Source organism: Sparus aurata, chromosome 18 (assembly GCF_900880675.1).
Source record: "Sparus aurata chromosome 18, fSpaAur1.1, whole genome shotgun sequence".
Lineage (NCBI taxonomy): Eukaryota > Metazoa > Chordata > Actinopteri > Spariformes > Sparidae > Sparus > Sparus aurata.
Window position 1 is genome coordinate 25,926,756 of NC_044204.1, and position 16,347 is coordinate 25,943,102.

General features: G+C 42.4%; 1 protein-coding gene across 1 annotated transcript; it reads left to right on the forward strand.

The window, feature by feature from the left end:
* Positions 1 to 3,246: 3,246 nt before the first annotated feature.
* LOC115568311 (zinc-binding protein A33-like) lies at positions 3,247 to 13,154 on the forward strand. Its single transcript, XM_030395490.1, has 6 exons — positions 3,247 to 3,980; positions 4,684 to 4,779; positions 7,776 to 8,009; positions 8,198 to 8,220; positions 8,664 to 8,779; positions 10,122 to 13,154. Exons 1-6 carry the CDS (start codon positions 3,456 to 3,458, stop codon positions 10,685 to 10,687), a joined length of 1,560 nt encoding a protein of 519 aa, XP_030251350.1. The 5' UTR covers positions 3,247 to 3,455; the 3' UTR covers positions 10,688 to 13,154.
* The last annotated feature ends 3,193 nt before the right edge of the window (positions 13,155 to 16,347 follow it).

The following is a 16,347-nucleotide window of genomic DNA, read 5'->3' on the forward strand; positions in this document are numbered from 1 at the left end:
AATGGAGGACATGTGAGATACCGTCATCAGAACTCCTGTTGGGACAATAGGCGAACTGAAGGGGGTCCAATGATCCAGGTATGACGAGTTGATAAAGTATTTAATGAGTCTCTCAAAGCACTTCATCACCACAGATGTGAGAGCTACAGGGCGATAGTCATTTAAGCAGGCTAGGTTGGTCTTCTTGGGTATAGGGACAATAGTGAACAACTTGAAACGTGCTGATGATTGAGTGGGCCAGAGACAGGTTTAAGATGGAGGTGAACACTGGAACTAGCTGGTCAGCACGTGATTTTGGCACCTTCCCAGGGATGCCATCTGGGCCAGCTGCTTTTCTGAAGTTCACTCATCTCAGAGCTCTTCTGACGTCATGCTCAGAGTGGGAGAGAGGGCAGTCCTCCCTGGTAGAGTTGCCCATGCTAGCCATGATGCTAGTGGCGCTGACGCTGTTGTCAAAGCGAGCGTAGAGAGAGTTTAAATACTCCACCAGTGAGGAATCCGCGACTGCCGGGGTGTTCGTACCTCCTCTGTAGTTCGTGATCCTCTGAAGTCCTTGCCACATTCTGCTGTTGCGGTTGCACAGCTGAGCCTCCACTTTGTCCCTATACCGCTTCTTAGCCACTTTCACTGTTCGCCTGAGCTTGCATGACGACACTTTGTAGGATGACATGTTGCTGGACCTGAGACTGTCGTTGTAGCAACGGTGCGTGCGTTCAAACCTTATGGACAGACCAATCATGGTTTCTGATTGGGAAAAACTTTCACAGTTACCATGGGACAAATATCATCTATCAGTGTGAGAAATTAAGCACTTTGAAGCATTTTGATGTTCAGTATTCCTGCACTGTCTCCAGGTGTTGTTTCAACGCCTCCTCAGATGTTCTTTGGCAATAATTTGTGAGTAAATATCATCACACTAACACATTCATCAGAGCAGAGTCAGCTTTCTTTGTTTCTTGTTCCTTTTCCCTCCAGTTTTTGGGTTGTCTTGTGTTTCTGTTGTCATCAAAACTATATTCTCTTGAATGGAAGACTCACCTTAACACCTCTTTCCTTTTAAAAAACAAGATATTTATGCATTCAATTCTGATTTGTGAATGTTGATTCTCTTAAAGGGCTTAATCTATCTAAACATATTAATACATTTACACTAGCACACACAACACAAACAGGATGATCGTCTTAAATTTGTTACCTGAGAATAAATTCCAGGATCTGGTCGTACATTGAAGGGCACAAATTTCAGATGGTGCCGGTTCATTATGGCCATCTAGTGAGCGCTCAGAGACATGACAATTGGCAGCAGCCTGACTAATAAGCATGCAGAAAGTAATTATGGTCAAGTTCATGAAACTGGTTGGACTGTGAGTAATAACGTTGCATTTACAGTCACTGGTGATGAGTCGTAACCTGTCGATGACCAGGAATTACCCTAGTTTCACTTTCCACACTGAGGAGTGTTGAGCTGAGCCTAAACTTGTTGACAATATGAAAATGATTGGTGTCGGTAGGGGACCCTCCCTACAGGCTTTATTCATAATTTAGCTGGACCTTACCAACTTTTTCTGTGTCAGCTAGTTTTTCTTCCTCTTCCTTGTTTTGCGTTGGTTGCTCAGCAGCTGTAGGCTGTTTTAAACCTTACTGAGCACCTGGCTCACTCAGCCCACCTGCTGAATAGGTGTGTTTCACATCAGTGAGCCTTAAAGCTCCCCTAATGCTCACTTGCTTGCTTGAGAGATAAGGTAATAAAAAAATAGCAAATATTGATACCTAGCTGATAAGTTGAATGCAAAGTGATAGTAACCTGAGTTTATCAGGTCACACCTATTTTAGAAATTCATATAATGTTAAAGCAAAGTTTATTAGTGAATTATCAGGTTGCACAACAAATGTATGTTTTTCAGTAACTTTATTACGGCACATTTCATAAGCACATTGTCACAAAATCTGTCACAATACAAACTAAAAAGACAAACACAGACACAACTGCTGACATAAAAACCTCTAAGAAAAACCTCTATAACACAAATACATGTTAAAATGTTAAAACCTGATGTAACCTAAAGTCTAAGTTAATACTTAAATGTGTAAAATGGCTGCTATGGAAACATGCTTCAATCAGTCAAAAGCAGTAAACTTTGATTAGCCTTGTTAGCACAGCTAATAGCATAACTTCGAAAAGTAGCCTAACAGGAGAAAAGTGGAACTATTACATTAAACTAACATCTATTACTTTATGTGGTACATAATGTATCAGCACATGATCAAAAATATGTGTAGGCTGTTTCATAATGAGTTGGCTCGTAAGTTATTTATACAGTTTAGACTGAGTGTTAGCCCACTATGCTAACCTAACCAATGTTAGCTAGGTGTACTTTAACCTTTACATTTGCATTACTCAACACTGTGATGTGTTTAATTAATTCATGCTTTAGCTCACTCTTCAATTTAAAACCTGTCATAGACCTTAAAATGTGTAACTTAGGTTATACAACAGTTAAGCTAGCTTACACCTGGCAGTATGAAGCTAGTTGTTTGTGGGCTAAACATTTAGTAATATCTAGAACGACCTTGTGCAACTCGTTTAATTTAGGGATTCATAAAGAGGCACTTGTTAAACAGGTAGGCTATCCTACAACCACAGGTCGAGTTCATCAACATGAACAGCTGTGTTTGCCTCTGCTTTAAACTTAAAGTCACAGTTTCTTTTGGATTACACTGTAAATTTTTACTAATTATACATTTGCTAATGTATTTAGGTGTTATTTAAGTGTACTTAGGATACTTTGTGGACTGCTGCATTTGAGCCAAAGCAGCTCATTTTAAATAAGTGTATACACTTATTTAAAATATTGCCAAAATTACTTTTTTAGAAACATTTTCTTATCAGACACTTCAAGACTTTTACCCAAGATATTTAATTACACTTGTTATCAGCTACTTTAAGACTTTTATTCGACTTTATACATTTATTGCCAGAAGAATAATTTTCAAAGTTAAGTACATGTATTATCAGATACTTTAAGACTTTTGGGACTCCAATGGGTGACTTTCACTTTTAAAAAGAAGTAATATTTTAACACAATATCTTTACTTTTATTCACTTTTGAGTACTTTTTCTACTTTATTTGTTTTAATACACTTACAGGCTAAACAACAGAAGAAAATGGCCTTCTATATCTACTGTACGGCACTACTTTACTTTATCTAATTAATTGGGTAACACGTGAGCGGTTCGCCGCTGTTGTTCGGGGCGCACACAGCCCACACGCCCTGTCACGGAGCGGCTCCCAGCCTGTCTCTGCACGCCCTCCCTCCGTCTCTTCCGTGAACACTGTCAGCTTCAGACCACTCCCTCTGTCTCTGAACGGAAAGGCAGTCTTTGCTCTCTGTTCGTTTTTTGTGTTTGCTATCAGCCATTTCTTCCTCTCTCAGGATTATGTGCGTGACTGAGAATGGCGGAGGCGCACGCGCTTGAGGAGCTGCAGTCGGAGCTCACCTGCCCGGTGTGTCTGGAGCTGTTCCGCGACCCGGTGATCCTCGAGTGCGGACACCACTTCTGCCAGGTGTGCATCATCCAGTGCTGGGAAGCCAAGGCGGACGAGTTGTCGAGCTGCCCGAAGTGCCGAAAGTCGTGCGGGCGCAAACTGAGACCCAACTCGCTCCTGTGCAACGTCGTGGAGAGCGTGAGGAGAGCCGGGGGCATGAACACGGCCTCGGGGATCACTGGGTGGGACCTGGAGGGCGCGCTGGAGGAGCCGGAGCAGCGGGAGCGCGGGTCCAGCATGAGCAGCGTGGCCTCCTCCACCGGGCACTGGCCGCGCCTGGGTCCCGGTATGGATATGTGCGAGGAGCATGAGGAGAAGCTGAAGCTGTACTGCGAGGACGACCAGCTGCCCATCTGTCTGGTGTGCGGCATGTCCCGGGACCACAAGACCCACAATGTCATCCCCATTAACGAGGCTTTTGAAAACTACAAGGTACTCTCTCACTGGCTGGGATCAGACACACTGACCTCTGATCACTCTCGATTCATTTGTGATTAACTTCTTTAGGCTTCAGTGATCTCAGTCCCCACGAACATGTAGCCTTCTCTCTCTCTCTTTTTCAGAAAGCCTATAAAAGTAGCTCCTCGAGTTTTAGGGAGTGCCCTGCTCCAACATGCTCTTTACATTCCTCCACTTGTTCTTGGAGGGATCTGGCCAACTTTTCTAAATGTCAATGTACACGTAGTTTATTAAGAAAAAACTTAGTCTGCTGCTCGGACATTAACACACAGAGCTTTCACAGAGAAGCTTCTGTGACATTGCAGTAAAAAAAACAAAAACAAAATAAACACAGACTCCTTGTTTGCCCCCGGCTGCCTTTGGGTACTTTGTGTTTTACAGAAATTCAGCAGGCCTCTGTGAACTGCCCTGCACTTAAAACCTCACATCTTCTGTCTGTTCCACTCACAGAGGCCTCTCAGTCTGTTTCAACATGTCTCCCCGTCGCTGAATTCCTGTTTTGTAAGAATTTTTTGTGTCAGAAATGTCAGTTACGGAAAAGGGCACTCATATGACTCCAGTTAAACTTGTTGTTCAGAGGGAGACACCAATGAAATTACCCCTTCTTTTAAGTATAATCTTGTTTGGTGACGCGTTCTCTGGCATGTGATTGTGTATCTCTGCTGCCTACCGACAGGATAAGCTGTCTGTCGCTCTGGAGAGGGTCCAGCTGCAGACCGAGGAGGCCACGCTCTTCCAGACTCAGACCAATGACAAGATCCTCCTCATTAAGGTAGGCCTATCGAGATTTTGTGAATAGAAAATACTTGTGTGTGTCTGTTTGCATCCTATGAATAGAACCAGTCATTCTGGTAGCCAGGCAGCATCACCTGCATTCCTCCTCCACCTTTACCTGTCAGACAGACGTGACTGATGGATGACTCACACCACCGATGGTGACTAGCAGTGACAAAACACATGGTTACTCAGCCACCTTTTTGTGAACGTGGGGATTCTCATGATTAGCAAAACGCGGAGGTCCTACACGTAACCCAGACAGGTGGTCAACAAACAGTCATACCTGTCACGTCGTGTTTGTCCTCCTCACACTCTATCTTCTACAGGCACACACTCACACACATACACACACACACACACACACACACAAACCAGTAAAGTGTGTTCAAGTGTGCAAAAGCTGGCACACACACCCAAACAGAATGCGATAACAGCTGGCACGATTTCACCTTAAACAGAGGTCTCTGTGTGTGAGTGTCAAACAGAGATATGAGTGTAGTGTATCTGCTGTGTCGGGGTGTCTGCTGCAGCAGATAACAACACGCATCTCTGCTGGAGGCTACTACAAACTGTCTCTCTCTCTCTCCCAGCTGTGTCTGTGTGTCTGTCTCAGCATGTAAGTTTCCTGTGCGTGGCTGTCTGTCTGTTTGACCCAGTTTATGTGCAAATTCACAGATTTTCACTTCTCTGTTTCCTCCGTTAGCTTGACAGGATGTCAGTCAACGGGGCCGAGCGGAAGTTTGTCGCTTCGTCTTTCCTTGTAAATTTCTCTTCCTTCCCCCGTGTGTGTGTGTGTGTGTGGATGTGTGTGGCACTCATTTAACGTGCCACATCACTGTGGTATGAAATGTGACGATTATCATACGCACTGTATGATAATCGTCACCATTCGTACCACAATAATGTTTTGATTATTTATTGTAATAAATTCTCCTGTATTAGTGTTTTCAAAAAAAAGTAAATTTTTCAAGTTCAATCAAGTTTCATGTCGGACCTTAAATTTTGTGATAGTATAAAAGCGTTATAAACCCTTTGCTCAACCGAAAACACTCATATTTTTATTCCTTTAAGAATCCCTGCAACTGATAATAATAGTAGTAATTGTGTAATACCATATACCTTGAAACCATAATGGTTATGTTGTAAAGGAGGGGATTAAGTATAAACACAACTGTTACTTAAAGGGCGTAAAGCCTTTTGTGGCTCCAGAGGAAGCTGCATGTAATCTGATAAATGAACTCCCATGATTTCACGCAGTGGCTAAATTGCATTGTGGGTAATTTAGGTAACAGATTTTGAAAAGGAAGATTAATGAGTGGAATAAAAAAGGCGATATCTGATTTTGCTGTGTGAAGTTGGACATTTGTTCCTTAGCCGTCCATAATGAGTCCAACAGTGTTACAGGACTGCAATGCTAGACAAGTACCCTGTTTTTAAAACCTGGTGCCTACATTACCCACAATGCAGCATAGCCACCGAGTGACATAACTGGAGGCAGTTTATCAGATTACTTGCAGCTTCCTCTGGAGCCACAGAAGGTTTTATAATACTGTACCTACACATGCAGTAGAACTCCCTAAGACCTGTAAACATACTTTAATGTGTAGCATTGGTGGAGTTCCCCTTTAAGTAAAAGTGCCAACACAACAATCTAAAGTTACCCTTGTGAGTAGTAAGTAAAAGTCATTGATTGATTGATTATATTACCTAAAGGGGAACTTCACCAGTTGTACACATTAAATTGTGACGACACAAATGGTTTTTCAGTCTTTCTGAGTTTGACTGCATATGTGGAAAAAGTTGTGTAAAAACGTTTGTGTCCTCACAAGGAGTTGTGCAAAACCTGATAAACTGTCTCGAGTGGTGTCACTTGAAACACTTGAGTCAATTGAGTCAAGTTGGAAATGCAAAAAATCTGTGTGTGTGTGTTGAGTGATCGCTGGGCTCGCTGCTCCTCATCTCTGCCTGAGGCTATAGTGGCTCGAGGTACGACAGAGCAGACTAACCTACTGAACTGGCCGAGTTGCATTGTGGGTAATGTAGGCGTCAGTTGTTGACAAGGTAGAAGAATCCATGGAATCAGACAGGTGATACCTCAGGTTGTGCTATATCAGAAGAACAGTAGAATCGGTGTTGAATCAGTATAGGATGCTTATTCGGTGGAGTTCTCATATTAAATCATTGATGTGTTTGGAGCATTTTAACAGTAGTTGTTGCTGGATGAGTCGGTGACCATTGTTACCAATTTATAGACCGTCTTTGTAGTTACATTTTCACCAATCTATCATATTTTACAAACTTTTCATGTAGTTTCTATGTTAAATCTAATTTGTAAAGCGACTAGTTACTATAGCTGCCAGCAAAAACGTAATTGAGTAAAAAGAAGGCTACAATATTTCTCTCTGTATGATTGTGGAGTATAAAGTGTAATCAAATCGAAGCACTTAAAGGTCCTATTGGTAAGATACTTTAATATTTGAAGGTCATTCCCAACAAATTCTTTAAGAAAAGCGGACGACCCGACCTACAATCCAAAAGCGTCAGTATTACTGTCTTACCAACGTGAGCTTTATGTAATGACATTCTTCCGCTGACTGTGTAATATCTACAAAGTGCAGATGTTTATGTTTAAATGGATCAAACACAAGAACAACACAGGGTATTTCCAAACAGAAGATGAATATCAGAAAACTATCAGTAGGTTTTTGAGTCAGTACATTGTAGTCAAACAACAAGACATCTTCCTACGTGTTTAACCCAAATGAGATGAAGGTTTTCTTCTCTGTGTGTTTCAGTGAAGTCATATCTATAGTCTGTTGTTAGTGTAGGTGATAGAGTCAGTATTGGTTTCAGTGACAAACATCAGACTGACAGAAGAATGAACACACACCACTGGAACAACATTAGACACACAACAATGTGATCACTACGGCCTGAGGTTGAAACATCACGTAGCCTCCTCCACGTTCTCACTCCTCTCTCTGTTTGCAGGAGCGAGCGGGAGATCTGGAGGAGCTGGTCACTGCAGAGTTCAGTCGTCTGAGGGAGTTTCTGCTCGGGGAGGAGGAGCACATAAAGGAGAGACTGCAGAAGCAGAAAGAGGAGAAACTCAACCAGCTGGAGGAGGCGCTTACTCAGACCACCGAGCAAATCAGCCAGCTGGAAAGTACAGCCGACCAGCTTCGCCTCAAGCTGACGGAGGAGGAAAACCCGGAGCAGCTCAAGGTGAGAGAGAGCAGGGAGAGGATGATTAAAAAAAAAAAACAAGATACAAAAAGAAGATATAAAAAACAGAGCAGGCAAAAACCAAAAAATATCATTATGAATATTGTGTCAGCGCCAGAGATATTATATGAACTTTACATCAGAGAGTATTTTGTCATCACCGGCTCGTTTTTTGTTCTCCATTTCAGGGAATCAAAGATTTCATCGGAGGGTGAGTGTCATCCTGACTCTTATCTTATTCACCACTTCGTTAAAGTCACTGTGACTTGTTCCCTTGTAGGTTTGTAGGTCACATGCCCTCATGTCTCTACTCGACTCTTGCCCTACTTCAAATGTCTTAAGTGACTAGACAGAGGCGTTTTGTTTTCGTGATTAGCTGCAAGTTGTGTAGAAACAGGATGTGGGGGCATGATTGTGGTTTAGTCATCTGTGCCTCACGCTGTCATACCAGGAAGAATAAAGTCTAACTGTTGATAAGAATAATTAAACACTATCACTGTCTCCTTTCATAGTAGTGAAATGACTTATTATATATAAAAACATGACTTTTCTGGTAAAGTTCATTGACTAAAGCAGCCCAAAATACTGATGTTTTACTTCCCTCTTGTGCTGCCTTCTGCTTTAAATCATTCCATCTCTTGCTCCATCTGTCAGGGCTGAGAGCTTGTTCGAGCGCCCCCCAGAGGTGGATATAAACCTGCAGTCAGCTGAGTTCCTGGGACCTCTGCAGTACAGAATCTGGAGGAAAATGAGCTCCATTATTCAGCCAGGTATGCAGACTCATGTATGCACACAACATCTGAGAAAAGAATTTGTGCAGGACGGACAAGATCGATGCAGCAGAGGCTGAAGAATGCCGTCCAAACTTAATTTCAGCTGCCAGTTTAGTTGAAAGTCGTGTATGAGAAGACCAGTTTAGTAAAAAGTACCTGAGGAAAAGTATATAAACAAATCGTCAGGGTCGGGAGGGCTTCTTTAAAAATGTATTCTGATATAGTTACTGATTACTTGTTTAAAAACGTAATCAAAGTTTCACAATATTTAAGTGTCATAACTTGATTACATTTCCTAAACACAAGAAAATACAAAAAGCCAAACAAATTACTTTTAATTCTGTTTATTTGTAAAGTGTTTTTTGTATTTGGTTTTACTCTCGATTAGAGTGATCATCATCTTTATTTTATAACTGTAATCCAGTAACTAATCCCCTTTTTTACTGAATGCATGTGTAATCTTATTAAATCTTTTTAATGAAACTTTACTGGAATACAATCAACTTATTTTGTATCCTGATTATGTAATCCTGTTTCATGTATCCCGTTACTCCCTGAGCCTGGATGTTGTGTTAAAACATTAATTTGGTAAAAGTGAAAGTCACCCATATGAAAAGTACTCAAGTAAAAGTCTTAAAGTGTCCGGCAATGATTGCACTGAACAATCAAAAGTATCAAAAGAAGTAAATTAAACATTAATCACATGAATGTTTAAATACTGTGTTGTGTGGGTCAAATCAGATCTGATTTGGTTTTTTGATGATTGGAACTAGTTTTATGTTTCTTTTTTTAATCTAATTACCAAAATGAATGAATGAATGAATGAATGAATGAATAAATAAATACAAATGTGCAACTGTGGCTGTGTTGCAACATCCAATCTGCAGCGTAACTAGTAACTATAGATATCAAATAAATCTAGTGGAGTAAAAAGTACAATATTTGCCTTTTGGAAGTATAAAGTAGCAGAAAATGTAGTACCTCAAAACTTTTTTAAGTTATAGTATTTAAGTAAATGTACTTAGTTACATTCCCTCAGTGGCAAATACTTAATTTGGGTCTATTCGGGTCATTAGTCAGTGACAGGTCATCATCTATTGTTGATGATGGTGTCAAATGAAACTCCAACATCAGTTTTCTATCTTGACGCCGTATCATTTATATTTTATTTGTATCATGTAGCTGATGCTCTTGTCCAGCTCGTCTTACACTGTTTAAGCAGGGAGGCGTTCAGTGTCTTGTTGAAGGTCACAGCCAAGAAGTCTTCCTTGCGTAATTCTCTGTAAACACATGTTGGTCGTTGCATTTGTAGATTTCTAACAGTTTTTGTCCCTCTCAGCTGCCACACCAGTGTCCCTCGACCCGGACACGGCCTACCCTTGCTTGTGGGTTTCCCCGTGTCGCACCCGCGTCCAGGTGGGAAAACTCCAGCCTAACCTGCCCAACAACCCAGAGCGCTTCACCCTCTACAACATCGTGCTGGGCACTGATGCCTACTCTTCTGGCAGACACTACTGGGAGGTGGAGGTGGGCTCTAAGACAGCGTGGGGTCTCGGCGTGGCCACAGCCTCCGTCAACAGGAAGGAGGAGATCAGCCTCTGCCCGGAAGACGGCTTCTGGACCCTGGTGCTGAGGGACAACTGTAACGGCACCAGCGAGTATGAAGCGTGCACCGACACAGAGGAGAGCTTGGTATATCCCTCCAAACCCCCCAAGAGGGTGGGGGTCTATCTGGACTATAGCCGCGGTATAGTGGCGTTTTATGATGCGGAAGACATGAGCCACCTCTTCACCTTCTATGATGCTAAATTCAAGGAGCCAGTTTTCCCGTACTTCAACCCCTGGCCCATTATCAACGGACGCAACCGGGAGCCGATCACCATAGTGACGCCGTACTGGGGATAGATGTGACTGGCGCTGTGCATCGGCAGGTTCAGAACGGACTCATCTTAAGAGCATGAACACATAGAGACTTGTCTAACGATGAGGTGCTGATCAACACGCTGACAACATTCTTGTAAGGCCAGATAAAAACTCCTTGAAGGAGAAGACAACAAACACTTTAGAGGAGAGAGGTGTTGATATTCTACATTTATCTTATTGTCAACAAATCCCATGAAAAAACCTAAACGAGCAATAAATTGCTCCTACTAACAATGTAGTAGGCTAGTGACACAAATGTCTGTGTGTCCCAAGCCTCACGTATCTCACTCATCTGTGCCATATATTACTACTGTATTGCAAAAAAAATAATTAAAAACACATCACTGAGCCACATTGTTGCACTGGATTACATGTTCCTGGAGACGGGCACTGTAGTTTATCTTGATTTGATGCCAGAAACACTTCACTGCTGTCATAAAACTTCACTAGTTTCACAAACATGTATTAATCCGCAGCTCAAAAAATAGTCCCAAAAAATTTAATCAGCTCCTCCTGTTTGAATAATGATTTCTAAAAACTACAGTGCCCAGCTGTTGTTTTTAAATGATCTTGACTGTTTTATATTATATTAAAAAAAAGAGAAATTAACATCTTAAAGGTGCATGTATAAGAATTGCCCACATGTTGAATACATACTCCAAACAAATAGAGTACAGCATATCATCAGAGTAACCATTAACAGCAGAAGTTAGCTAGATAGCTCATTTAGCTGTGTAGCTAGTGGTCCTCTTACCTGACGTCAGCATTTCTGGACTACGAGCTCGTAGCAGCGCGGGAGTGTTGGTGTTAACAACGCTAGCGAAGTGCCTTGCACAACCGGGGCTAGCTGGTTAGCATGCTAACTTCAGCAGATAATGTCACCACTAATATTTCTTTACACTCTGTTGATATTCTCAGTAATTTTCTTTTCTTTTCTTTATGTTTTCAAGTAAAATTCTTAAATATTGCTCCTTTAAGTAGAATTGAATGAACTTCGGGCTGAAAGACAAACCAACAAACTAACTTGTTTGACAATAAGAAAATGTGTATTGGTGCTGAATCCATTAGAAAAGGCGTGAGGCACACTGCTTGCTAATGTAACCAAAGACTTAAAGTTTCCCTGTGGAGTTTCAGACACAGTCGAGTCGTGTTTATCTCGCTCTGCCAATTCTTTCACTCCATTCCACTGATGCAGAAATGGTGATAGCATGTCAATAAATGCTCCATTATTGACTGGATGAAGAAGGCTAGCTCGTAAACATGGAAGTAAACGACGCAGGATTTAAAAATTGGCTTCACGTTTCATTCAATAGATGAGTTATTTTGGGTGAGTCACACGGAACGTAAGCATAAGTTGTTTACATTGTTTGCAAGAGAGCTCCACAGGACAACTTTGACTTTTTTGAATTGCATCAACTGATTTTGCTGCAGTATCTTAATTTGTGTTTTGAAATTATATCCAGTGTACAAAATAACATCATGCGTTTTTTTTTTCACCTTTTTAATAACTAACGTGTCGAATCCTGCTTTTCTAATGAAATGTGTGTTTTGTTATGACCAGAGAAAAACACTGAAGAAAGTGGGCATGAGATATGATTAAATCTTCTGAGGCGGTTGTTGTAGTTGTTGTTGTTATGTTTGATTCCACCAGAGGGCGCCCACAACTAACACAGCATCACTCTGCTCCTCAGTGATTTTCACTTTGAGCCTTTGTGAACCATCTGGAGGCCAATTTAGAGCAACTGCAGCCCACTGAAGCTTTAAACCCAGAGTTCATCTAAAGGGTGATGCAGAATACATGCGTGATGCAGTTATCAGGATTTCCACTTATGTCAAAGCCTTTTTTTCTACATAACCCAATATCACAAATCACTTCAAGGGGCTACAAGAGACTGCAGAATATGACACCTTCTAGAGCAAAGACCTTTAGTTTGGATGATAGAACACTCCCTTAGAAGAATGTAAAGAAACCACAGGAAGAGCAACAGAGGAGGGTTTTCTCTCCAAGCAAGGAAAAGACCTGCACAGGATGTCTTGTGTGCAGGACAGACTACCATCAAATCACAGTATGGGCGCTCAGGATGAGGCATATGTATCCATGAGGACATTGAACAACTTGGATTTGCTGCCAAACATTAAGGACATTCACCACACAACCTGTCCCTGAAAGAGGACCGACTACAACCAGGATGCAAATCTAAAGTATCATTCACGCAAGAGAGAAGAGACAAGAGATTCAAATCTGACGTAAACATCTGGAATGAGAAACCATCAGTCGTTGAAGACAGAGACGACCCAGGACGGACGATTGTCCACTTGTCATTTAAAGATGCGGTGAGACGCCTGAGAGACCTGTTGGTCTCATGAGGTCTCAGACACACAGAGTGCAAACAATACAATCTGATATTGATGTAATCAATGACCCTTCAATAAACACACTTTTACAGGGTTTATTATTTTGATTTTTTGTTTATAATGTGTCAGAGAGGAATCGCTAAGTATTTTTTACTATAATGCACAACGACACCAAACATTAAAGGGATAGTTCGGGTTTTTTGAAGTGGGGTCATATAAAGTACATATCTATAGTCGATCTGTTCCCTACCATAATCACCGATCAGCGCAGCCTCAGTTTGAAGAAGTAGAGAGCCGCTCCAGCCCAGAGCTCAGCTTTGAACTGCATTGAACGGGGTCCAGAGAAAAAGCGAAATTAACCACCTAAAACAAGGCTCACCAAATTTTTTTTACATCAGGTCAAGTGTAGCCTACGTTGTATAGGTAAAATTCATACCGCTTTACATCGCTGTCAGACCGCGCTTTCTTTTGGCACTAAATTTTCTCAACTGCCGAACCCCCGTATCCCTACGCATGAGCGCTAATGCGGAAGGATACGGAGAGTTAAGTTTCGTTTTCAACGAAAATAAACCTCTCGTCCAGCAACTGGGCCTTGCGCTGTATTCCGCCGCTCGCAGATCAGCTGTTGCCCAGTTACGCTCCTACATAGGGATACGGAGGTTCTGCGGTTGAGAAAATTTAGTGCCAAAAGAAAGCACGGTCTGACAGCGATGTAAAGCGGTGTGAATTTTACCTATACAACGTACACTTGAACTTATATAGATTTTTTTTAGGTGAGCCTTGTTTTAGGTGGTTAATTTAGCTTTTTTGCTGGACCCCGTTCACTGCAGTTCAAAGCTGAGCGTCTGGGCTGGAGCGGCTCTCTACTTCTCCAAACTGAGGCTGTGCAGATCGGTGATTATGGTAGGAAACAGATCGACTATAGATATGTACTTTATATGACCCCACTTCAAAAAACCCGAACTATCCCTTTAAAGTGGAAACGAGGTCCTGTTTGTGTCAACATCAACTGAATATTTGCCTAATGACAATGTGGAGAAATTCTGATCCACATGTGACAAAATATCTGATTGCATATAAACATTTGCCGTTCACGTGTAAAAATTTAAATTTCTTAAAACCTGATCACTTGTGACATCATTTTCTTTTCAGATGTCAAAATTTCAGCTCACATGTGAAGACGCAGATGTCGTGTGATTTGCCATGTTTTGTTTCAACATTTAATCCGATCACACACATGAATGTTTTTAATGAAAGATGAAAATTATGTAATTAAAAATGAATCACATTGTGTGACATTGTCCTTTCAAATCAGTATTCGTCAAGTTAATCATGTGATTGTCTGTGTGGGAGTCTCGTGTTGTCTTGTGTTTACTGGTCACAGATACGCACACAGTGTTCCTTTGTCAACGTCCAGTTAAGCAAGGTTAACGCGTCCTCTTGTGCCAAATGAGCAGTTTGCTCATCTGTGACTACAATTACAAACAAATAAATAATGAGAGTTAGTCTGACCCAAATTAGACGTATCTGTTGTCCATGTTGGTTTAATCTCTGTGCGTCATCTGCACTCTACATTAACCATAAGACCGCTGGATTTAAGACTTTAACTGTCAGCGTCGTGTCCAGGCCGACCCCGCTCTCCTCTCACTGTCCTGATCTGTAATTAGATATTATTGCTGGCTGATCAACATGCAGTAACACAAGCCTTCACTTCTACATTACTGCTCTGCTGCCACTCCCTCCGTCATCCATCCCACCTGTCTGTCGCTGGTTCAGCGGGGGTCAAGGTGACAAAGTCTGGCATGAAACTTTCTCCAGAGAAGAGAACCACCATTTTTCATCTTCATCACCCTTTTTCATCTTGTTCACTCATCGTCCATCTTTCCGCTCTCTCTCTCGCGACGACTGATCCGTTTCTTAAAATACAACCAACTATTTTCGACCCCCCTCAAGTGCGTGTAACTCAGCTTTTCTGTAATGGATCTCGTTTCTGCCTCCGCTCAAGAATTTGCCTCTCCCTCCTCCGCATCAATAATCGATGAGGAGAGGGACGGGAAGCAGGGGCTAAAGAAAGACACTGAAAGATGGGGGTTTAAGTGATTAATGGAAACCGCGCGAGGGAACCGGAGAGAAGTCAAACTACACCCTAATTCTGGAGAATATACGCGGAGAAATGTTTAATGCGGGTTAACAGGAGAGAACGCAGGAGAGGCAGAGATGGAGGGAGATATCGTTGGAGGCAAACAGGGCGAAAAGTGAGACACTTTATCTGCTCAAAGCCAGGGCCGCCCCGAGGCATAAGCAGACTAAGCGGCTGCTTGGGGCTCCCTGATTCAAGACAAGATGATTCGGATTTAATGATCAATATACCTGCCAAGGGGGGCCCCAAATCAAATTCTGCTAAGGGACCCCAAAAGGCTTGGGCCGGCACTGCTCAAAGCTGCCAGACCCCTGCCTTTTGGACTGGAAGGGGGGAAACAAATATATTTACAGGAGGCTGCAGCTTTAGGTGGAATGAGTCGCTTCATATGAAAGCCACAAAGGCGACTACGAGGCTGTTTCAGAGAGCTCAAAAGCGCAATAATTGTGAAAATGCTTACACGCTTGTGTGAAGATGCATGTCTATAAATAGAGGTCAGCGGTGACTTGCTCACCTGTGTGTGCTCAGTCATGCCCGCTGGATGAGATTATGCACGCAGGGCAACGGTGTGGCGATGGGTTGTAGCCAAACAAAAAGTCTTTCAATCATCACATAGCGGCCGGGTGTGTTGCATCACTCCCTCTCCTCCTCTCCGTCTCTCGCGCTCACCGCTGACCTGGACACGGCCAAAAGAATCCAATTTGTGTTACAACAAAGGCTGAAAATTTGACAGGGGAGAGGACAAGGGGGGATTTAGGGCGGATGGATTGAGAGGAAGGAGCAGCGTGGAGAGCGATGAGGATTACTGTCGGGGGGGGGGGGGGGTGGAATGATGGTGACAAGTAAGAGGAAAGGATGAGAGGAGGGAAAAATAAAGACAAGAAGGAAATACAGGAGAGGAAAACACAAGATTATGACACAATCCCAGAGGAGCAGAAGCACATTTCGTGAAATGGTATTTGCCATTTCCGAGAAGGGGCAGCTGCGATAAAGCGCCCGGGCGAAATGGAGGAGGAGGAGGAGTGCTCACCTGTGATGAAGGGGAGGAGGTGGAAGAAGGGGAGGAAGGGAAGGAGAGAGATAGGTCGATGTGTTACCGGTAGATAACATGAGAGAGGTAAAGCTGAGGAGGTATAGAGTGTCACTT